This window comes from Myiozetetes cayanensis, unplaced genomic scaffold, assembly GCF_022539395.1.
Source record: "Myiozetetes cayanensis isolate MyiCay16 unplaced genomic scaffold, myiCay2020 scf14, whole genome shotgun sequence".
Taxonomy (NCBI): Eukaryota; Metazoa; Chordata; class Aves; order Passeriformes; family Tyrannidae; genus Myiozetetes; species Myiozetetes cayanensis.
In genome coordinates, this window is record NW_026087048.1 from 1855063 (window position 1) to 1879003 (window position 23941).

Consider the following 23941-nt stretch of genomic DNA (forward strand, 5'->3'; position numbering starts at 1 on the left):
GTGCCCCAGCTTTTCCTGGGCTCCATCCCTCGCAGCTCTGGCTGCCGCCGGGGGTGCAGCGGTTGAGCCTTGCAGGAGTTCTCCTCTGCCTTCTCCTTTCAGTCCGCTCTTCGCGTCCCTTCCACGGCCAGCACCGACGACACTCTCCCTGCAGAGCCAGCGGTGCGCTGGGAAGCACTGGGAGCTGCTGGGAGCTCTGCCGTGCCCCCGGTGGTCACGATCGCACCTGGGCCCATTCTCCTCGCCGGGGGTCTCGCCCGAAGCCCTGCCCAGCCCTGCCGGGGTCTCGCCGCACAGTCTGGGCTCCGTGCTCGGCGCTGTGGGGCCGGCCCGGCACCCGCAGCCAGACTGCTGAGGTGCCCCCTCCTCCTCCTCCTCCTCTCCTCCTCCTCCGGCTGCCGGGGGAAGGTCTCCGTTCATTCCGTACGTGCATGCGGTTAACCCCTTCCTGCCCTTCTCTCCGCCCCGCAGCCCCGCGCGTTCCCCGGTCGGCTCCGCCACCGTCGCGCTGTAGAACATTGATTTCCGCGGGTGGGGATGGCTCCAGCAGCGGGGCTGGTGTCCCCCAGCCTGCAGCCCGTCTCCTCCGCTCCCCGCTTGATGCCTTTGTTGTTTTTTTTTCCTCTCCCAGGAGTAGCAGCGAAACGTCCCGTCTTGCCTATTTGGAAATGGGAACAAATTGCTCCCCCGCCTTACCTCGCCCATCGCATCCCATATATAGTCATATCTACGGTCAAATGGCAGGCGGCAGCGAATGGGAGGGCTGCGCTTCCCAAAAAAAGCCGGAGGGCAGTGAGAGAGGGAAAGGGGTAGGGACGAACGGAGGAGGGAGGGAGGGAAGAAAAAAAAAAGCAAGCCCTTTCCAAAAAAGTATTGGATGTCTTGAGGAATGCAGTCAGCCCCCTGGGAAAGTACATATCTGTGAGGCGCTCCGTGCCCGCCGCTTGCACTCGGCCGGCGCCCCGTCCCGCACAGACCAGCTCCGCTCCGCTCCCCCGGGAGCCGCGTCCGGATCGGGGCTGTCCCGCAGCTTTCCAAGCCTTACTTTCGGGAGTAGTTCGCGCGGGGTCGCGCCCTAACCCACCGCCACCATGGATGCCATCAAGAAGAAGATGCAGATGCTGAAGCTGGACAAGGAGAACGCCTTGGACAGGGCCGAGCAAGCCGAGGCGGACAAGAAGGCAGCGGAGGAGAGAAGCAAGCAGGTCTGCAGCGGGGGCCTGGGAGCAGCCAGCGCCGGGGCGCAAGTTTTTCCAGACTCCTCTCTTTTTTTTTTTTTCCCCTCCTCCTCTTCCCCCCTTGTAGTATTCCACCCCCGCGCCCCTGCAGAACTGGTTGAACTTTCCCTAAGGCAGAGCTTCAGCCTGGCAGCCCCTGGCTGGAGGTCCCCTGGTGCCGGGTAGGAGGTGGTTCCCCCTGTCCTCACCATTCCCGCTGGAAAGCGGGGCCCGGGGACAGCCGCGTGGCCTCCGTGCCTTTGTCACCGGGGACGGCGTGGAGAGGCTGCCTCGAGCACCTCGTTAGCAAGGGACAGACGGGCAGCCCCTTGGCAGGGGACGCTTTAAAGCTGTGTTCACCCACACAGCATCACCCAGCAGATTTGTCTGGCAGATTCCAACTGCCCCCCTGCCCTCCTCTGGATGCACGTCCCATTTTCCTGTCCTTCTCCAACCCCTCTCCTTTACACCTGGGGCTTTATTCGACTGGGGGAGGGGGACACGTTGTTTGCACGTTTGTGGGAGATCCTGAAGGAGGAGGGAGGAAGGGAGGGGGATTTACAAATTAATTTCCCGCTTTCCTAAGCCCAGGGAGAAACATATTTGTGCGTTGTATTTCCTCTTGTGCACTTAGTTAGAGGATGACATTGTGCAATTGGAAAAGCAATTGCATGTGACGGAGGATACGAGGGACCAAGTGCTGGAAGAGCTGCACAAGTCTGAGGACAGCCTCCTCTCCGCAGAGGAGAATGCTGCCAAGGTATCGTGCCCTTGCCACAAGCAAAGAGAATCTAACTGTCTCTCCTTCTCTCTCTCTCTCTGTCTGTCCTTTTCTGTCCCTTCTGCACCCGCACTTCTCCTTTTGCACGATCACGTTGCCTGCTGCACCTTCTCCTGCCCTCCCCTCTGCACCGCCTTCACCCCTGTCACAGCTGGAGGACGAGCTGGTGGCTCTACAAAAGAAGCTGAAGGGCACTGAGGATGAGCTGGACAAATACTCCGAGTCCCTTAAAGATGCCCAGGAAAAGTTGGAACTGGCTGACAAAAAGGCCACAGATGTAAGTTACCCCCAGCCCTTTCACCACAAGCCCAACAGAGAACCCACACGCTCCCTCTGCACAGGACAGCCAGGACTCCTGCCTGCAGCGCTCCAAAGCTTTGCTGATGGCAGGGTCTGGGCACCTCCTGGGCAGGGGGGTGGGAAACACAGCACTGCCTCCTTGCATGAGGTTTGCACACTGTCAGAGGCGTTTGATTGGGTTTCTGCTCACTTGACATGTGCTTTTCATGTGTACTTGCTGCTGTAGATGTGAAAGTAAAGAAGGGCGGTTTATCTGTTCAGGTGATGGGAACAACACTGTCTTGGTAGTGAAACAGAATCAGAGGGTTAATAGCAAGTAGATCCAGGAAAGGAAGATCCAGAAGAGCAAGGACTGCTAGTTCTGTCTTAAAGAGAGCTGTTCCTAGGCATGCATGTGTTAGAACTGCTGCTAGATACTAGTTTTGTTCACTGATCCCTGAGATGAAAGGTCCTCTCCTGGCTGTTCTTTTTTTTCCTGGAAATCAGTGGAACTGTTTCACTTGTCAAAGAAAATTTCAGTCTTGTGTGACAGAAAATTGTCTGGAAGATGACACTTGGTAGTTTTGCAGTTCAGAGGACAGCGATCCTGGGAGCAAGCGGGGAGATATATATAGCTCAGCACTTTATATGGTAATAAGGCAAGAGCTTGTGCCTCTCCCAGGCCCTCATCCCACCCACCTGTCTGCCCCTGACATGCATTTAATGTATTGCATGCATGGAGCCACAGGGGTATCTTTCTCTGCAGTTAAGGTCCTGGTCTCTTTTGCTGCTGGTGGACAACTTGATTCTCTCTGAGTAAATCTCAGGTCTGAATTACAGGAATAGGTGAAACCACAGTATATCCAAAGCCATGACACTCCTCCTGCTCCTGTAGCTCAGCTTTAAAAATCAACCTCAAAGCCATAATAAAAAGGAGTTGCCACAGATGAAGCAAGCAAAGTATTTCAGAGGGAGGAAGGATACTTTCGGAAGGGGAAATGTTGCAAACAACAACTTGGTGTGAAAGGCAACATGCTTTTATCTTCTTTTACTTCTAAAAGGAGGACAGGACAGAAAAAAAAATTTTGCTTCAGTGTTGGCAATTAAGTTGTATAGCTTTGAAAGAGAACTCAGGAGCTCGGCAAACAGAAGCGTGCCTAGGAACGGGGGAGAGGGGTTCTGTCTGATGGGGATCAGATGTCTGTGCCTGTGTTCACTGCCATAGAGCAGAGGCAGCTCCCTAGCAGGACGTTTATTTAACTTGTTCAAAGGAACCACATATAGATCCAGGGGAGATATTCCTTATAAGGAAAAGTATGCAGACTATTTGGAAATAGCTTGCCTAGGATGAAGGCAGGAGAAATGCTACTAGATTCCCATTTTGAAATGAAGGATCATCCTAGCCAATCCCAATGCCATTTTCCAGGGCTGGAAAAGAGCGTTTGGAAGCGAGTTGAGGGCAATTTTATTTGCAGTCTTCCCTCAGGTGGAGGGTAGGAGATGTCTGGCTTGTTTTCATGGAGGTAAATGCTGTATTTATTTGGATGGGTGGAATATGTCTGACATTTTAAGGATGTATTTATCTTTTGACAAAGCAGAGTATCTTTAGGGCAGTTGACCCAGTATTTGCCCTACTAGTTTGGATAGTTCCAAGCCTTAGGAAAAAGACACGGGCAGGGAGGGAGTGCCGGCTGCCTGGGCTGGACTCGCCTTACAGGGGATGAGGAAATCTTCCCTCGCGGTGTGACTCATGTCCCAAAAGCGGGCACATCCCCGGAGCCACCCCACCTGGGAGGGGGCAGCTGCAGCTCCCTCTCCCCTCCCGGTGTCTCAGGAGCCAGGCCGGGTGCGGCATCTGGCGGGTTGCTCGGTGTCATTTTATTACGCTCCTAGTGGGGCGGTTTAGAGGGGGAAAGGTGGGTCCTGACCCCGGGCCCGACCCCGCGCGCTTCGCCGCCAGGGGGCGCTGCTGCCACAGGGCACCCACCTGGAGCGGGAACGGACGGGAGCGGCAGAGTCCCGGTACAGCCCCGACCGGGACTGGCAGAGTCCCGGTACAGCCCCGACCGGGACTGGCAGAGTCCCGGTACAGCCCCGACCGGGACCGGCACAGCCCCCACCGGGACCGGCACAGCCCAGACCGGGACCGGCACAGCCCCCACCGGGAGCGGTACTGCCCCGGTACAGCCCAGACCGGGATCGGCAGAGTCCCGGCACAGCCCCCACCGGGAGCGGTACTGCCCATCCCATCCCCGGCCCGAGTGGACCGGCGGGATCGGCACAGCCCCAGTACAGCCCTGACCGAGACCGGCACAGCCCCGGTAGTGCCCCGGCGGGACCGACACAGCCCTGGTTCATCCTTGACATCCCCGGCCCCGCAACGGGACCAGCACTGCCCCGGTCCATCCCCGGCCCGAGCGGGAGCGGCGGCACCGGCGATCCCCGGCTGGATCCCCGACAGGACCAGCCCATCCCTGGCTGGTCCAGCCCATCCTCGGCCGATCCCGGCCCGCCCCGCCGGCCGTGCCCGGTCCCGCCCCGCTCCCAGCCCGGTGCCGGCCCCGCCCCGGAGCGCTCGGCGCGGGGGGACTTCCGGGGCCGCGGCGGGCGGAGGGAGGCGGCAGGGCTGGGCTGGGCTGGGCTGGGCAGGACGGGCAGGGCGCGGCGGGAATGGCGGCGATGAGCTCGCTCGAGGCCGTGCGCAGGAAGATCCGCAGCCTGCAGGAGCAGGCGGACGCGGCCGAGGAGCGGGCGGGACGGCTGCAGCGGGAGGTGGACCAGGAGCGGGCGCTGCGGGAGGAGGTACGGCCGGCCCGGCCCGGCTGGGGGGAGCGGGCGGGGGACCCTCGTACCGCGGGGCTCCCCGGCCCTTCCTTGGCGGCTGTTCTCTGCACGGGCAGGCGGGGGTGTCTACGGGCCCAGCTGGGTTTAGGCGAGGTGTTCGCGATTAGGTGCTTTGTGTCAGGTTCTGAGCAAGCTTTCGTGATTTTTTTTTTCTTTCTTTCCCTACAAGCCCTAGTTCTCTTTTGCCATCCAGGCGAGCTCATCTGGGAATCAGCATGGCGACACTTGGGAAGTTACGTACCTGGGGCTGAACCTGAGATGGCCCCGGCACCTGAATGCACAGCAATGCGATCGGGTGCCTAAACAGCTGTGCGGGTGCTGCTCCTCACAGCTGCCTGCTGGGATGGGAAAGCAGCAGCAGGCTTGGGTTTAGGCAGAGATGAGATGAGATGAGATCAGGGGTGAACAACTTACGGAGCAGAGAGATGTGTTATTGGTGTCAGTCACAGCAAAAAAACCTGATAGGGCTGTTGTTTGTCTTGCCACTGACCTTGGGGAATTCTAGCAGCTGTAATTTAACGTTTCCTGCTGTAAAACGTGCGGTGTCTTTTGAGGCAGTTTTAATGTCTTCTGTGGTTGTATGAAAGAGAAGCAGAAGAACAACTTTCTTGTGTACTTTATTGCAATAGAAAAAATGGCGTTTATTGGATTTCCTTAGAATATGGGGCTTCCTGCACATTCCGGGCAGCAAGTTCAGAGGAAGAGCCTGCTGATTACTTGCAGGTGATCTTCCTGACAGAGCAAAATATGGCTACTATGCTTGTGTAACCACTGCATTCTTGCAGCTCACTTGGCATATCCATTTTTTTCGGTGAAGGACCATGTCACAGTCAGTAACTTGTTTCATAAGACTTTCAGTCTTTAAAACAACTTGTACTCGTTTTCTAAGCTTGGTGGAGTAAAGGACACCAATTTTCCTGCTTTCAGTAACATAACAATACACAATTCCCATTGAAATGGGACGCTTTGCTGTTACACCTTTTGTGGCAGGAGTAGTACTGGAGAAGTGATGGTAGCTTGCTGGTGAAGTCTTCCCTTAAGAGCTCAGCTGCATTGTTCTAAAAGACCCTAAAGGTTAATGTTTGTGTCTTCCCTGGAGTTGGTTTATGTGCAGTTCTGCAGGGTGCATTTGCACGGTATTGGCGTTTTTGTTTGGAGTGGTCAGTGCTGGGGTGGATCAAGGTGGAAAACTGAACTCCCAGGCACAGGTAGATGTATGCCTTCTTTACAGCGGGCTTTTTTATTGTTGCAGCTGTTATTTCTGCGTGCTTGAGGAGGGAGGCTTTGAGAGCGTTGCAGGAGAGAGCAGAGGTGTGAATCTGACCCTTCCCTCGGTGCAGCCCTTACATGTACAGCATGTGACCAGCCAGGGTTGTTATGTGGGTTTTGTTTTCTTCCTGTGCAAGGTACAGACAGCAAACAATGAAAAAGTTGAAGCTGTGGCCAAAACACATCACAGCCTACAGCTCTTGATTGTTAAACCAGATTGTTAAAAGTTTCAAGACTGTGAATAGCAGTTATTGCCTTAAAAAAAGAATCTGTTCTGTCTCCAGGCATCTCAAGGGGCTGCTGGAAATCACTTTTTCAAAATGCATTTTTCCTCCTTCTTCTGGAAAACAGACTCTCCCTTGCAACAGTAATAATTAACACCCGATGGTGCCTTAGCCATGTCATCGCTCACTGTGGAAATATGTGGGGTGTGAGTGGTGTGGCAGACACGCAGGAGGCTGTGTTTGTCTGGGAGCTGTGGGAGTGCCCCTCAATGTCACTGGGGGTTTCTTCCTGCCTTGCCATATAAGGAGAGAAGTCCTGCTCCGCAGAAGAATAACTTGGGCCATATAAGGCTGGTTGGTAAATCCTGAGTGAGTTACTGGAGCAGGAAGTAAAAACTTGAACTTTACTCACCCGGTGTTTTCGAAGCGCGTTGTGTGCTCTTATCGTGGTGAGGAGTCTTGACATGACAATAATTAACTTGTACCATTGCAAATTTCCCTAAAGTAACATTTGTGAAGGGTTATTTTTTTTTTGTCTTAAACCAGAAAGTTCAACTTCTTGCTATTTAAAGCCAGAAATCTGGAAAGACAGGTTTGGATAACACAGAGCAAAATATTCTGGTTTTCGGATTAATATGGATCTCTAAGAATGAAGTCTCTTCTGGTTCTCCACGTTCACTGCCAATACATATTCATGTTCAAAGACATATTTGCTTCCCTGCCTGTGTGTTGCTTTCAGTCATTCTAGCGGGACATTGTTACTGTCGTGTCAAAGGTAGTTTTATTGTCTGCTCTGTAAGTTCCTCCTCCTGTTATGTACAGCAAAATTTTCACTGCAGCCAGCCAGCTGCATCCAGCTACCTCTGGGTAGAAAAGAAAAAGTACCAAAGTGATACTTTTGGTTTCTACTTTTGCTGGAGGGTTGGTTCTCTCCTCAGTTAGACATCACAGATGGGTGCTTGTTCATATGTAACATATATCTCATCTCATATTAATTTTCAGTACTAATTAAGACAGTTATTCTCAGAAGTGATTAACTTTTTAAAATGATGACCTTTTTATATATATTTTGTGCTTAATATAGTTTTGAAAGAAAGTTTTACAAGGAGGTTACCATGAGGAGGCTGTTGCAGAACTTACTCTGCAACTTAAGCAAGGGTAGTTTTGAAGGTGTCAGAAGGAAGAGCTTGTAGTGGTAAGAGGCAGGGGAGTTGCAAGGGTTATACAGAAGGTTAAGTGAATAGGTAATGCAAGAGAGGCAAACTTAGAAGAAGGTTGAGGATGGCACTATGGGGAAAAAACCAAAAGGAAAAGGTGTTTTAAGTGGTTGTTGCCTGTACTAGGACCCATTTTAATTAATTAAAATTAAAACTTCAGGGTACTCAGGCACTTCTTCAGTGTTCTCCTGCCCTCTCTGGGGCAGCTGTCCCATGGCAAATGCTGATCCAGGTGTGTTTTTGTTTGGTTATGCTGAACCCTTCTTCTGGAACTCCAGGAAATACTGGGACAGTTCTTACCAAAATGTGGTCAAAGGTCACAAATAAAGGATTTGTGATAATTGAAGACTCATAAGTAGTTTGTGTTGATTTAACAAGAAAAAAGGGGAGGTCTGTGATTCATGTCTGCAAACACAATAACAGGGAATATTCAGGTAAGAGTGCATAGTTCTTCCAGTGCAGTTTTCTCTGGTACAGATTGTACAGTCCTTGATGTGCTTCATTGAAAGGAAGCATTAATCACTTTTTCCTCTGTTAAGCAATAACTTCACAATTGAGTGAGGGCATGGACGTTCATGTGTGGGGACCTCACAGTGGCTGAAGCCAGGAATTGTGGAAGTGCTGTTACCTGGCACTAGCAGGTAAAGGGACAGTCTTACAAGAGATGATGTGTGCCCTACCATGAACTAATTCCTGTTCTTGCTGTGCTTAGGCTGAGAGTGAAGTGGCTTCTCTGAACAGACGCATCCAGCTGGTTGAGGAAGAGTTGGACCGGGCTCAGGAGCGCTTGGCCACTGCCCTGCAGAAGCTGGAGGAGGCTGAGAAGGCTGCAGATGAGAGTGAAAGGTGGGTGGGGCCACTCCTGAATGGATCGTTACCCTCCTGACAAAGATCATAATTGCCAGGGTGTGGGCTGGGAATAAATGACACCACTCCTGTGTCTCTGAACTGGTGTAATCTGCTCTTCCCTTATGTACATGGACTTCAGTTACAGCTTGTCTGAAGGAATGGCCAAAACACTTAGGCTTGAATTCTTTTTCAGTGGTAAAGATGAGGTTTGAGTGGAGTAGGCCCTGTGATGAGTCATGTCACATCCTGTGAAGGCTGGCTGACCAAGCCCAGCTTTCTCTGTTGGGATGACAACTTCTTGTGCTGTTGGGCAGTTCTGGATTTCATGGTGGGTAGAAAATCTCACCTGGAGAACAGCACAGTGCTGGAAGAAGCTTTGATTCTCCTGTTGGCGAGATTAGTACACCAAGGTGAGCAAGGGAGAGGCTTATAATTCCTTCAGGTTTCCAGAGGTCCATAAATTAAGTTGGGAACTCAAGATTTGTGCCTTTGGAAGATCTTCTGTCTTCTATAAATCGTATTTTTTATCTGTGATAATACCTTTTATGGTGAAAGAAGCCCACATATCCTGCACATATCATTTCTGCCTCACTAACTATGCAGGCTGTTGAAGACTCACAGTGTGTTTTGAAACACTTAGAGAATTTGGGTCAGATGTGCAACACTCAGTGTTTGCTGTGATGAAGGAGTTAAATTGAGCTCTGACATGGCAAACCTCAGGGGACTCTGGCCCATAAACATGGTCCAGTCAGTCCTGCAAGAGTTGTAAGGTGCTGTTTCATGGTAAGTGTAAAAGCACCGATGTTTTCAGTCATCCTGTTAGGTCTTGAGAGGCAGGACCCTTTTATTTACCTCTCTGTAAGATGAGTTTTCATTCAATTTAAAATGAAAAAGGATAGTACAGCTGAACTGTGGTTGAGAGAGCTGAACAAATCACACTTTCTTTCTTTCTAAGGCGTGTTTTGTTCTTTGGAGTTCTGGATGTGGGTGCACAGGACTAGGTCTATGGTGTGAAGACTCAGCTCTGTGATGTGCTTCATTCACCTTAGTGCAATGCCTGCAAGTCTCACTCCACTGGTAGTGGAGCTGGAGATAAACTGGCAAGCCCTGACCCTTGCACTTGCTGTTTTTCACATCTTTCAGAGGAATGAAGGTCATTGAAAACAGAGCCCAGAAGGATGAAGAGAAGATGGAAATCCAGGAGATCCAGCTCAAAGAGGCCAAGCACATTGCTGAAGAGGCCGACCGCAAGTATGAGGAGGTCAGTTCCTGAGGGCAGGTCACCTCTTCCTCAAGTCCATCAGCCTGTGCCTGTACCTTATTTTTTTTTCCTCCTTTGCCCTTTAAGTTCAAAGGATCACAAACACCACTCTCCACAGCTGTGGAAGGAGAAATGGGCACCTGGATACCTCAGGGGAGGAGGTGGCAGGAGATCTGTGCTTAGAGCTTTGTGCCACAACGTGTCAGAGTATTCCCTCGGCTCTGAGGGAGAAAAAGACCTACTTTGAAGTCGCCTTTTGGTGAATGAAAGAGAGGTCTTGAAAAATGCTAGATAACTAAAACTCAGATGAATAATGAAGATGTTACGGAATCAAAGCTCATATGTTGACCAAAGACAGGAGAAGAGGCCCAGCTCCCTGCTTAGCAGGTTCTAGAAGCAGGTGACCTGTGCTGCAGCAACATAACCTCTGACTGCCAGGGGGCTTCTCTTGTAGGTGGCTCGTAAGCTGGTGATCATTGAGAGCGACCTGGAGCGGGCTGAGGAACGTGCTGAGCTCTCAGAAAGGTGAGTGTTGAATGCCTCCTGTGAGGTGCTGCAGGGTGGCTATAACAGCATGGACTGTTGGCAGGACACTGTGTGCTCAGCTCCAAGCTACGTTGTGCTGGTTTGCTCGGTTACTGTAATCGTTGAAGTAAACCAAGTAAATGTGTTGTTTGTGTTTTGTCACTGCATGCTGGACCTGCACACTGATTTTGTGAATGGCTTTTGTGCATTTCATGTGTTCACTAACAGCCAAGTCCGACAGCTGGAAGAACAGTTAAGAATAATGGATCAAACCTTGAAAGCATTAATGGCTGCAGAGGATAAGGTACTGGCACTAATAAACAGTTCTCAGGTTTAACTGCAACCCAAGTCTTTCAGCTTCCATAGCTGGTTAGCTCACTCAGTAGTAACAATCAGTCCTTGCTATGCTCTTCACTCTCTTTGCATCTTGCTTTGGTGGTTTTCTTTGGTCTCTATTTTTTGTTTATTTATTCATTTTTACCTTTAAAACTGATCTCCCGTGCAGCCAAAAGAAGCTGAACTGTCTCACGTGTAAAAAGCTCTGTAAATGTTTCTGTGTAAGCCAAGGGCTGTAGATAAATTTCTGTCTGGTCATCGTCTTAATGTGCACTTTAAAGTGATATTTGGCATCACAAAGAGCCGCTTTCAATCTGTGATGGATCAGCTGCTTTTGAGGCCGTTCTTTTGCCCTGTAATTGTTTTCATTTTTCTCTATCTTTTCCCCCTATTTTCTCCTGTTTTCTTTTGCTTGACTGAATCTTCCATCCGCCCCTTTCCTGCCTTCCCTCCGAAATAACAGCAAATGTGCTGAGCTTGAAGAGGAGTTGAAAACTGTGACCAACAACCTGAAGTCGCTGGAGGCTCAGGCTGAGAAGGTAGGATAGAGACTGGCGTGAGAATGTGTCCCTTACTTGTCACCTGGCCTCTGGGGTTTCCTTTGTGGAAATGCTGGTCACTGCAGCGCTTCAGCAGGGCCATTGTCAGTAGAAGCACTTGGACTCACTGCTCAGTTCACATTTGGCTCTCACTGGAGCACAGAGCATCTCCCAGTTCCAAATAGGTCAGTGTTAGTTGGCCACACGTTCTGTTAAGTGCTCTGACAGGATTAAATATTATTTATGGCATTAGCCTCCACCTGGCATTGTGTACTAACGTTCAGTTTCTCCAAACAATACTCCTCTTTAGAAAAAGTTCCTACTAATTCCTACCCGGAGTTCCCACCTTCTTGCACTGGAATACATCTCAGGTTTGACTCCTGTAACAAAACTGCATTACCACAGTCTTGTAACTGGAATTCATTTAGTTTTACCCATATTAATTTCCTGTGCACACATCATTTGTTAGAGTTTCAAATGTGGGATTTTTGGTATATTTAGAATACCTGGTCTAATACCAGTGATCTTCTTTTCTAATTACAGTACTCGCAGAAAGAAGACAAATATGAAGAGGAGATTAAAGTTCTGACTGACAAACTGAAGGAGGTAAAATTAGAGCTGTTCTTTGCAACGTATCTTCTAATGGACATTTGATTCTTTTAATGTAAACATTACTTTGCTTTAAGGGTGAACACACTCTTTTGGAAACAGTTTAATGTTAAATATCCCTCCTAAAAATTAGTATATATTTATCTCCTCTCACTCTACTTTGTTGCCCATGTCAGCTGTTGCTGCACTGTTCCCAAGGGCTGTGTGAGTGTTTCCTGAAGCAGTGTGTGTTTGTCTTGCCCCCAGGCTGAGACCCGTGCTGAGTTTGCTGAGAGGTCAGTAACCAAGCTGGAGAAGAGCATTGATGACCTAGAAGGTATGAGCTTCTGGATTTTTGTTTACTACAGAAATACACAGCTCTTATTCTGCTCTTGGGGGGAGTTGTTGTTTGTTGGTTTTTTTCATTACCCAGCTCTACTGACTTGTCCCACTTGTACAAACAGATCTGCCTAAAGAGTAAAATAGGCAAAACATTTTCCAGTTGAAATATATTGATAACTTAAATGCTTCGGGTGAACAGTGTTTTGCTCTTGCCTGTTCCTTTTTCTCTCGTGTTCTCAAGACTCCTTTCATTTTTTTTTGCTGTATACTCTTCTACTTGGAGGTATATAAATGTGTAGGGTGAATGATCAGATGGTAAGTGTTATTATCATCTTACTAAGGAGCTGTGTTATGTTTGCAGTAATTAGGAATGTAGCAAGCTACCCTAATTTAATCCAAGTGTGGGTCAGGGCAGGCATTTGGGGACATGGAGCAGTTGTTGGTTTTCAGTGAAGTTAATAGATTGTATACATAATCAAAAGGACAGCTTGTTTAGCTTCAGAGAGTTCATTTTAAGGTTTTGATAAAACTACCAGGACTGCAGCAGAATAGTAGAATGTGCTTCCTGTCTCCAGAGACAATAATTCAGTAGGGCTCTGTAATTAGAAGTTAGATGGAGGTTAGTATTTAGATGCATTACACCAAGTCTAGGATTTTAAGAGGCTTAATTGCTTGGTGTGGCAGAGGGTTGTGGAATACCTGGGTAGCTGCTGACAGTTTGTGATCACTGACTCAGGAAGGAAGCAGAGAAGAAGGATAAGTGTTTAGAAGGAACAAAACTGGCTGTAAGAAGCTGAGTTTATGCCGATCACACAAAGCAGAGCCCCATTTTTGGCTCTTTTCTCCCTTGCTCCTGTGTGCCCTCCTGATGTGCATTAAAGCAAAAATCCAGGGCAGCAAAACGTGGGTTTTTCCCCTTGTGCACTTCCTTTCCTTGGTTTTCTCTGTATCCCAGCTTGCCCCACTGGCAGTGCAGTTAATGAACTTCTCACATAAGACTGTTCACTACTGATTTTTTTTTAAATTATTCTCTAACGTTGTGATTTTCTTCCATGTTGTCTGTCACAACACCTCTTTCTGTGCACTCCTCCCTTTTCCTGCGGCTCCTGGACGGTGTCCCATGCCACCACCTCCACCTTGCACCCATGGGCACGCTCCATCCCCTTGCACACCTGCCTTCCCTGGGGGACCATTAGATGAGCTGTATGCTCAGAAACTGAAGTACAAAGCCATCAGTGAGGAGCTGGACCACGCTCTCAATGATATGACTTCCATGTAAATGTCCTCCCAGCCTGTCCCTGCTGCCGCTTCCCCGCCCTCACTGATTGCGCGGTGCCGGCTTGTGAGACGGTCCCCCTGTGCAGGGGGAGCCTCATTCCTTTAGCAAGACTTAGGTGTACAAAATACCATGAACAATTTCTTTACCGTGGCAAAGCGTGGGTGAGTGTTTGTGCCTAGCCTGGTAAATCCTCATGGTGATTTTGTAAGCTCGTGGTCCCTCTGTCCGTCGGTGCCTGCAGTCCGTGTGTCCTGGGGTTGCCCTTCGTTTGTAGCTCGGTTTGTCCTCTCAGTTCACCTCTGTTCAAGCTTTGTCTACCAGGCCCCTCGTGTTCATTTTACCAAAGAAAATTGCCTTGGTCTGTGTTGGATTTGGAGGGCACTCTTCTGCCTGCTGTCGCAGTTTGGCTCTGGCAAAATTTCTACAAAAATGTCCAAGAAATTTAGATTTAGTCATAGTTATTAACTTATTATTTCTTTTAGATAACACTTTCCACTGTCATTAATAAATAGGGAAAAATTATTTCTCTATTTATTAGTGACAGTGGAAAATGTTTATCTGAATTCACTTAACTGCTCTGAAAGTTTCACCTGTTACCACTAAATTACAATTGCAGAAATGGATTTAAAATACTTTGTCATTTAAACCCATAAAAGTCACAGTTGTTCATTGGTTCCTTCTGCATGTTTCCTGGACAGTAGTAGCAATTTAATTTGCATAGACCAAAAATGTGGTGTAACTTGAGCCATAAGGATAAAAAAACAGTGACAGGAGAGCAGGAGAGTGACCAGCTGGAAGGTGTGAGTGGTTCCTGCAGCGTGTGCTACCACTCGCCTCGTGCACTCTGACCAGAGCTCAGCTGTGCCACAGCCACCTTCCCCTGCCCACACCTGGCACTTGCATGACCCCTGCCTGGCTGGCACGGGAGAGGGGCAGGGCTGTGGCTCTCAGGGGCATGGGAGGTGCAGTGTTTAGTCCCAGCACTTCTCTTTCTAGGCATGATTTCCACAAGGCACGAGGTTTGCTCAGAGCCTGACGTGTATTTTGCGTGCACCTGTATTTTAAAGGGTTTTTTTCTTTGCATTTTTTCATCCCTGTGTCTGTTCCATACTTTCCTCTCTCCCAACATTTTTAGTAGAGGTCTAATGTTGTCTGCTTCGTATGCTTTGATTTTGTTTTCTGGTTTTGAATTCCCTCCCAACATATGCTTTTGCTCTGTGGTTTTCCAAGCAGATGGATTTCTCTTTTCCTCCTCTGTGTGCAGAGGTGCCAGTATTTCTTCAATTTGGGATATTTCTAAATGGAAACCAGACTTTAAATTATACTCTGCTGCTACACGAGGACATTCCAGTCCCAGCATGGTGTGCTGTTTCTCTAGTATAGTCTCTCAGCATGCTGGGCTCTGCTGTGCAGTTGCTGCTTTTTTGGAAGTCTTTACTGCGCCTTTTTTTTCATTCTCTACCTCATCTCCCTTTTTCTTTCCATGCAGATAATTTTCTTTGCTTCACTTCTCCCAAGACATCCTCCTCGGGTTGGATCAAACATCTCCCCCAGCTTTGGATGTTTCATGGGTTCATTGTCCTGTCCTCTAGCTTAGCTGCCTCTCTTCTCTCCACCTGGCTCAGAACATGCTCTGTTTGTGCCCTGCTGTACAGAAACCACATTTCTCCATGTAAAATAAACATCCCAGCTGTACTCCTTTCGCCATTCCCTTGCCTTTTATTTATTTAAGGAACTATTTAAGTTATTAATAAAAAATGCTCTTTTTTTTTGCCCGCAGGGATTTTTTTTTTTTTTGGTGTTTTCATTTTTTTATCTGCAAACACTTTTGCCTGAACGTTGACAATGCCAAGCCAGTGAGAGCAGTCTGTGGGATGAGAGCACTGCTCTTGGTGTCAAAAGTGACTGGTTATTAGTTATTATCTTAGTTTCTCTCAAAACATTATGATGCAGATAAAATGACAAATAGATGTAATGGGAATTTTCCCAGTTGTTATTGTTGGGCCAAAATCTGCAAGGACACTTCTTCCTTGGGGTCACTTGGTCGTGGGAGCGTGGCTGAGAGAACAGTTACATCCTTGACACCACATTTTTCACTTTAAAGCCTTAAAATTTGCTCCTGGCTTGGTGCTGAAGACTTCTGGTCTTTATATAAAAGTGTTTGTTCGTGAACTTTAAATATTTGAGACAGATTTAAAGGGGCAATATCAAAAATTTTAAATTCTTTTTTTTTTTGCATCCAAAAATAGCCCTTGAATTGTCTTGCAAAGAAGTTTTCCCTCTTTCACCCTTAGTGAATTCAGCAGACTTGCTGCTTGGTAACTTTTTGGGGGTTTTAGAATGTATTTTTCTTGAGTGGCATGATAGGATTGGAAGTTCATCAGGGAGGTTTCAGTAGTTTTCCACTCTTGGGCTTAGTTCAGACTTGTGAGTTTGGATTGCAGACTCATGAGAAGTGTTTCAAAACTGCAGTAGGAAAACTCAGGATTACGGTGTTAATGAATGGTTCTGCTGCAGAGTGGAACATGGTGGATATCAGGTTGGAAAGCCTCAACATTGGCTTTCAGCTGGTTTGTCAGTGCCTAATTAAGGATGAAGCATTAAATATTGACACCTTGGGGTTTTTTGTACTATTATTTGCAACCAGGGAGTTTATTGCCTTATTTTAACTTAATTTACTTTACAATGAAAGGAGTTATTTTCCATTTCATACTAAAGTGAATCAGTTTAAACTGGATTGATTTCTGGTCTCTCTTTCTATATTGCTAAAGTTCCTCGGTCACCAAAGCTAAATAAACTTATTATAGCTGAACTGTAGTTTTTAACTTGTAGAATAATGTAAATATGTCTTTCTTGTCCGGCTTCAAGATGATTCAGCAGTGCAGTCTAGGCTAGATTTTCTCCCTTCCCCAACCCTTGTTTTCCAAAGAAGGCTTGCAGATGGAAGCATCCCGCTTTTCTGTCCCATGACACGTCCCATTGTTGCTGGCCCTGGGGGAAGCCCAAGCACAGGATGTGGCTCAGCAGTCAGGGGTGGTTCCAGCAGTGAAGCTCAGCTGAGATGCAGCAAGTGGGGCTGAGCACTGGGGGTGCTGCAAGGGAGAGGCAAAAGGTGAGGGTTGAGCAGGTACAGTGGGATGAGTGAAATGGCTGAAGCTGCTGTGGGTGACTTCACAAATGCAGCAGTTTTGGGGAGTGTGGCCAACTGAGCCAGAGTAAATTATGCTACAGCAGCTTCAGCTCCTTAAACCAGTGCATGTTTTGGTTCATGGTGTTAGTTTAGCAGTGTTGTTTTCCTCTCCATTCCCTGCAATACTGTTGTTTCTTAAGAAAAGTAAAAAAAGCCCCAAATCCATCGTAGGACCTGGCAGTTTTTACCATAATAATTTTGGGCAATCAGTGTTTAATTTTCCCCTTTTCTGTCAGTCACACATGGCCAGCTCCCTGCACTGCAGGATAACAGAATGCTGGAAGGGAAGGGCAGGGCAGTGCAGACACACAGGGAGCTGTGTGCAGAATTCCTGGCTGCTCCTGCTGCTCTGATCCTGACTGCCCAGAGCTGGGCTGGTTTCTCCCTGCAGGCTGTTCCAGCACTCCTGTCCCCCTTGGGGTGATGTTGCAGAGGTGTTGAGGGGAGCACAGGGCTGGCTCTGCTGAGCTGAGGCTGGGCCTTGCTGGGTCTGAACAGGGCCCTGTGCCAGAGGACAGCCCAGAACGCTGGGGGGATCCAGGGTTCTCGGTACACTCAGGAAACACTTCCCTACTTCACCTGGGGGCTTTAGTCTCATTTTGGACACTGAGAAATAATGGAAATCTCTGCCCCAGTTAGAGAGGGGTTTCCTGTGATGAAGGCAAGCATCAAGTTCTCAGTTCAAATGTCATGTTTGAGTAACAACCAAATACACTTTGCCAAAGTGACATTTTAGTTACTCTGAGGTTCTGATGTTTCTTCCACGTGTATGTGACATTATCCTGAGGAGAGAGACAAGCCCCAGTTGTTACTGGTGCAGGCCCAGGGCTGTGAAATGTGCCCCGGTTTTCCTGGGCTGGCTGTTGGACTTTGGGCTGGGGAGGAAGCTGTGAGGAGTGTTACTCACCACACAAGCACGTCCTGCAGCCCAGCTCATGGCACAGCTCTGCCTTTGCTGTGTGCAGTGCCTGCAGGGGAAGGGCATTTCTGGGGAGGCTCTTAGGAAGCTTGTGGAAAAGAATCAGAACCAGTCATTTCCTGGAGGGGAATAATCTGGGGTCGAGAGGTCAGGAGTGCAGTTTGGACCTAGACTGTTGAGGAGGATACAGGCACTTTGAGAACACAAGGCAGTGAAAAGCCATGGTGGAATGTTCTTTCCCTCTGCAGAACTGTCACTAACTGTGCTGTCCCACCATGGTCCTGGCTGTTCTGTGTGCACATGAGTCCTCTCTGTCTGCTGTATTTGAGCAGCACAGGTTTTCATCCCTCCATTTCACTTTCACCAAATGTGTGGGTCTGTTTTCTTGCAGAGCACAACTGGGCAATTTAAAGTTATCAAAAGGTGCTGATGGCAGTAACAGAAGTGTATTTTCCTACCAAAAACAGCCTTTCAGCCATCAGCTTCCCTCGGAAGGGCGTGTGGGCTGAGTCAGACCTGGTGGTAGGTGGCTCCTGGCACCTCCTGCTGTTATTTGTGCTGGTTGGGATGCAGTTGCTCTCCCTTCACTGACAGATGAGGTTCCACCACCCCTTAAAGAGTTTGCAGATTAAAATGACACTCATTAAACCGACCTGCCACACACTGTACAAGAGACTAAAGCAGGGTTTGGTGGCTGTGGGGATGTGGCTGCAGCTCTGTTCCTGTTGCAGTTGGTGTCCCACAGCTGTTCCCCACGGCAGGATCCTTAGCCAGTTGTTCAGCTGGTACAAAAGCTGTTCCTTGGAGTAGCTGTGTAATTACTAGAGTTGTAGAAACCGAGGTAAAATGTCTCTCTGTATGTTACTGAACTGTCTGTCATGTGACCAGTTTCTTTATTAACTCTTATTTAACTGTTTTCTCTGTCTAATCTGTCTTCATTCTGCCTCTTTTTTTCCCTTCTAACCTGCTTGCTGCCTGTACAGACCAACTCTACCAGCAACTTGAGCAAAACAGTCGCCTAACTAATGAACTAAAGCTGGCCTTGAATGAGGATTAAACCTTAGTGTGACCATACTGTTAACTTGGTTAAAAAACCTGCTGCCAAACTTTCTTTAAGAGCAAATCACTAAAAGTAGAAATAAGCAAGAAACCTAGAAATTGATTTTTTTTTTAATTTTTTTTTCTATTTTTTGAGCTGTTGATGATGTGGTAAATGAATATATGAAATTCTCAGTTTCTCTTGGGGAAAACATGGAAATGCTTCCTGTGGATGAGGCTTTTCCCTGTGTGTGTGCTCTGGGGGAGCACAAAACTCTTGGCTGTGCTGTGGCTTCTTTCCACTGTTCAGCCTTTCCCTGAGAGCATCCAAAAAGCAGCAGCCTCAGTCAGGCACTCAGATTACCTGACCACATCAATTGGCCCTGGGATTTTTATTTTTTTTTTAACTAGAATGAGAGAAAAATACTCACCAGGCTGCAAATTTGTGTACTTCCAAAGCAGCTTTTAAAGGATCCTTACAGCTGTTTCGTTGTCTGGAGACTTTGATGCCATAACTTTTGCATTTCTGTGAATTGGGCTTGTATTTATTTGACTTGAGGGGAAAAATAAAAAAGCATGGGAGCTCCACCTGAAAACCCTGATCAGTTTGAAGGTATGCTTGCAGTAGTGTGAAATGACTGTACTGGATCCTGGTAGGATGCACCTCTAGAACATTGTGCTCATTTATTGTATTTAATAAGTGTGTTAAATGACTGTCCTATAAAAGTGTGCATGCAACATAAAGCTACTAACTTCAATTTTATTTATTTTCTAGAAGAAATAAATTTCTTAAAGGTCACTTCACTGAAGAAGAGAATATTTCTATTTTTTTTGTTCTTTGCATTTCTGAATTCTGTGGAACTTAAAGTGTGGATCTGCAAAGAACTTAATTATTTTCTCTATTGCTACCTTAAAAAAAAAAAAAATTTTACAAAAGCCATTTACCATCCCACATTCCTATAAGCAAAGAGCTTCCAGAACGTGCAGGACCTGCAGCTCTGGTGGCAGTGCATTTTCTTAACAAATGCAGCTGTAAACAGTTCCAAACTCGCATTACTCGTTGTTTGTTTAATTAATTTGGGATTCTCTCTGGTTGTGTTGTCTGGGAACATTGGTATTTATGAGCATGCACATTTCTTAACTTCCTAAACCCCCTGAGAGCAGTGATGATTGCATGCCTTCGTGCTCTGAGAGTCAGTGCCTCCAAAGAACTGCTATTCACGTTGTAATTTTCTAATCCCACAACAGAGAAAGTGGCACATGCCAAAGAAGAAAACCTTAATATGCATCAGATGCTGGATCAAACTTTACTGGAGTTAAACAACATGTGAAAACCTTCTTAGCAGCAACCACATTATTTGTCTTGTTATTTCCACACCTGCTTGCCGTGAAGCCCCATAAACATGTCTTTATTTTAGTTTCACCACAGTCACCAGAACATCTGCTAAATTCCCCAGCAGGGGTCAGGGGAACACCAAACCGGGCAAGCCGTTAATGCGGGTTGAGCTCCATTCCATTATGGTCTAAATGTGCCATTTCCCACCAAAAATGTTACCTACACTCTGTAGAGAGTTCAGCAACTCCGTGTGCTTAGTCTTGGAAGAGTCCTGGCTGTGGCAGAAAGTGTCCCACCCCAAGTGCCAACCTCAGTTTTGACCCAAGAAGAAGGATGGGTGTTCCAGAGAGATCAGGTGGAAATGGTGCTACTCTTCGAACAAAAGGTTCTGCCGAAGCCTTTTGTTTGATATCACACAAGTCAGGAGTTGTCCAGCACAGTAACTTATTTTTTACCACAGTTTTACTGATCTGTGAGAATTTGGACTTTCTGTGCCTTCTGATTCAGTAAAAGGAAGGTGTGGGAGCAGCAGAGACAAGTGAAGGCTCCTGGAGGTTTTAAATTGTGTTCTTGCAACTCGATACAGAAGTGTAGGTCAGCATTTCACCTTGAGCATTCATTCGATTGTATTTTTCATGTTGAAATGAAAGATTCAATAAATTCAGGACAAAACGTGAATTTGGAAGAGGTTGTTTAAAAATGTTATTTTATTTGTGTGGATTTCGGGGAGGGGGAGGAATTTTGAAACCGATATTCGCCTCACCTTTTTTTTTTTTTTTTTTTTTCACACTTTCTTTGAGCAGTTTTAAAAGTATACCTGTATTGTAAACATTGTATAATGATATGAAATAAAATGCACATTTTAGGACTTTTTTTTTTAATTTGGCTCTCCTGTGATTTGTTTCTCATCACGTGAGCTTTCTGTGTGTACAACCTGCCCGTGTGCAGTGTGTGTCTCGTTGTGGCAGCCTGGGATGTGCTGGTGGCAGGCTATAAAAATGCACTGCTTTGGACAGGTGTGGCCCTGCAGCTGCTGGGAGGGGCCCTCTGAGAGCCTGGCACTCCACTGTGTGCCCAGGTGGGTGCAGAATGCAACTACCCCCTAACAAATTACACAGCTTTCCAAAATTACTCGCTGTTGACATAGACTACTTTTGGTAAGGCCGTGGCAGAACTCCCTCTGCGTAAATGAGTCCTAAAGGCCTTGCTCGTGGAAGAACTACCCTGTATTTGTGTGTCTTACCTGCCAATCTGGGTTAATTTGCTTGGATACTGTGATAAACCTTCCAAAGTCACGAGTCATGTTCACGAGAGATCCTTTCACCTGACTTTATCCCTGCTGGTTGCTGATTTCTACGTGTGGGTGTCTTTGAATTGTGAGGTCTGTCAGTGGGCAACTCCAGAACTTAAAAATTAATTTTCACTGCTTCTTTTCCTGTAGTATGTTGCTGAAAGTTGATGCTGCCCATCCTTCCAGCAGCAAGGAGCTTGGCAGGAGACAGGTGCAGATAACCTTCCAGATCACCAAAGAATTTCCATTAGTGGACCCTTAGCAAGGGACTGAAGAGAGGTGACTTTATCAGCTTCTGGTGAGAGGGTAAAGTAATACAAAATAACTTCAGGTTCAGTGGGAGTCAGAGAGGGAGGATGTACTGGGACAGGTCTGGCTCTTTTTCATGTGTTACAAAGGGGGGAACTTGGCAGCACTGCAATCTCTGAGGTGACTGATTGGCTGCTGCCAAGCCATCACCAGTGGCAAGGATGAAATCCCTGGCTTCACCTTTCCCTTGTGTTTTTGGGAAGCAAAATACACGTAACCAGGCTCCTGCAGTGCCTGGGGGTGCTCAACTCCAAGCAGCAGCGGTGCAGAGGTGAGTGACTCTCATCTTTGTCCTTCCTTCCTCAGCACAGCATCAAATGTCAGGTATGAGCTCTGAGAGCTTGGGCTGGTGCTGCTGGATCACTGGGGCGCTTCCAGTAGGGAAGGGCTGTGCTGGGAATGGTTTGTAGGGTAGGGCTGTGCTGGGAATGGTTTGTAGGGTAGGGCCCAAGGCCACCCAGAGTGGAGCAGAGCAGAGGAGCTGTTGGCACCGGGCCAGGAGTCTGCTCAGCTGCGTGTGCTGCCAGCTCTGCTGCGGTGCCTTTGTGGTCCCGTGGAATGTGCTTGGGTCCTGAACAGTGTGCCTGGCTGAGGCCAGACCCTTTGTTGCTTGTGTTCCAGGAGACCACAAAGTGCTTTGTGGTTTGGGGAATGTGAGCCCGGCCCTGGCTGTGTGTGAGGGTGAGGAGCAGGCTGTGGTTGCCGTGTCCCTCAGCTGATATCACGTCACTGTGAATGGGGTGAGCGTGTGAGAGCAGGGAGATAAGAATTAATCTGAAAAGAATCTGTTTGCAGAATTCCCCGAAGTGCAGTGCTGCAGATGAGTCCAGAAAGCTTCAGAGGAGGTAAATCAAAGCTTTCCAGTTCCAAGGAGGGCTGAAGGGAGCAGTGAACATAAGGGTGCCTCACACCAAGGGACTTTTCTTGCTGACAAGCAGCAGACACATAAATAGACATAAGGGTGTATTTGCTGGAGTAGGAAAAGCTGTTTCTACCATACATCATAAGCCACTGCCCCTCATGGATTCTTTGCATGCAGTGTCTAATCAGACAGGCTCAGTGAACAGAAAGCATTGGCTTGTACAAATAAATCAATTGAGCCCCCATTTAGCCCCATTCCAAGCAAAGGGGCATCTCTCTCTTGCAGCTACTTTGCCTGAAATGTGAACTCTAAAAACTTGTTAAATCACAGAGCCCTGCATCATTCACTATTCCTCAGGGTGGATATGCAGGTTTGGAGGATACTCACCCTTTTTTCCAGTGCAACCCCCCATTTGGCAGTTTGAAATACACAGTAATTGTGCAGCCCTGCTCTGTAATTGCCTGGGTTGTTCTGTGAGTTGACCTCTCTCGATGAAATGAGTGGTTCTGGGAGCACCAGAACTGGCAAAACCTGCTTCCTTCCAGATTCCTGTCTCATGGCTGGTTGTAAACTTGCAGTGAATTATTTTCCAGATACTGAGACGTTTGTGTTGCCTCTTGGGATTTCTCTGAGGTCAAACAATATGCAAGACACGCTGCAGGGTGTGCCTTTCCTTCCCTCAGGACCCTCAGAGCCTTGTTCTGTCTGTCTGAACGGTTCCTTACGTTCACAAAATGTGCAGAAATCTGAATTAATCTTTTACAGTTCTGTGTGGTCAAAGCCAGGAGTTGTTGAATGGGATGAGAGAGATAAGAAAGAAAAGGAATTTACATTAAGAAACGAGGCTAAAGCACTGCCTCTGAGGGAGCACCTGGGTGAGCAATCTGAATCTGGAAGGTATTATGCCATTGACCAGTTTCTGCTGTCATTGTTGCTACTTAAAATCTGGATTAAGTTGTCAAACTTCACTCTGCTGTTAATATTGTAGGAATATCTGCTGCACTGGGCTGTGGCTGCTATAATGTTTGTAGTGGCAGCAAAGAAGAAAGTGATTAGCCAACTAAAAAATTTAAAAATTGGGGAGGGAAAATACTTTCTACATGACTCAGCACTTGGAAAAATAGAGTATTTTTCCCTCAAGTGTTCCTTTGAGGATTTTTTTTTTAATTATTTCTGTGTTTTTTTAATAATATACAGGAGCAGCAGCAGCGGATTAGGTGGGAATTGCAGCAAGGAGGCCAAAGCAGAGGAAATAGGGATAATGCTTTTTATCCACATGGAAGGCTTTTTAAAAATGCTCCCAGGAACAGCTCTTTGAGCAGAGGGAAGCTGTGCAGCTTACTGTCTTCAGTGTGTGTGCTGTGCTCTTTCCAAGGTACAGAAAGTTTGCATAATCTCCTTGGCTCCAGCTGCAAACCCATCTGGTTTCCTGCAAGCCAGAGCCCT

The 23941-nt window shown here is 47.6% G+C and overlaps 1 protein-coding gene across 21 annotated transcripts; it reads left to right on the forward strand.

Annotated features, from left to right (window-relative positions):
• The first annotated feature begins 890 nt into the window (after positions 1–890).
• On the forward strand, positions 891–20914 carry TPM1 (tropomyosin 1). Of its 21 annotated transcripts, none has more exons than XM_050309148.1 (10): positions 909–1205; positions 2150–2275; positions 8544–8677; positions 9824–9941; positions 10396–10466; positions 11266–11341; positions 11885–11947; positions 12197–12266; positions 13468–13546; positions 15040–16744. In XM_050309148.1, exons 1-10 carry the CDS (start codon positions 1092–1094, stop codon positions 15041–15043), a joined length of 855 nt encoding a protein of 284 aa, XP_050165105.1. In that variant the 5' UTR covers positions 909–1091; the 3' UTR covers positions 15044–16744. The 21 variants fall into 21 exon arrangements, with proteins under 21 accessions (XP_050165109.1, XP_050165105.1, XP_050165107.1 ...); XM_050309168.1 differs by lacking the exon at positions 11266–11341 and adding exons at positions 1852–1977; positions 10695–10770 and having other exon boundaries at positions 940–1205; positions 13468–16744; XM_050309169.1 differs by adding an exon at positions 1852–1977 and having other exon boundaries at positions 944–1205; positions 13468–16744.
• The last annotated feature ends 3027 nt before the right edge of the window (positions 20915–23941 follow it).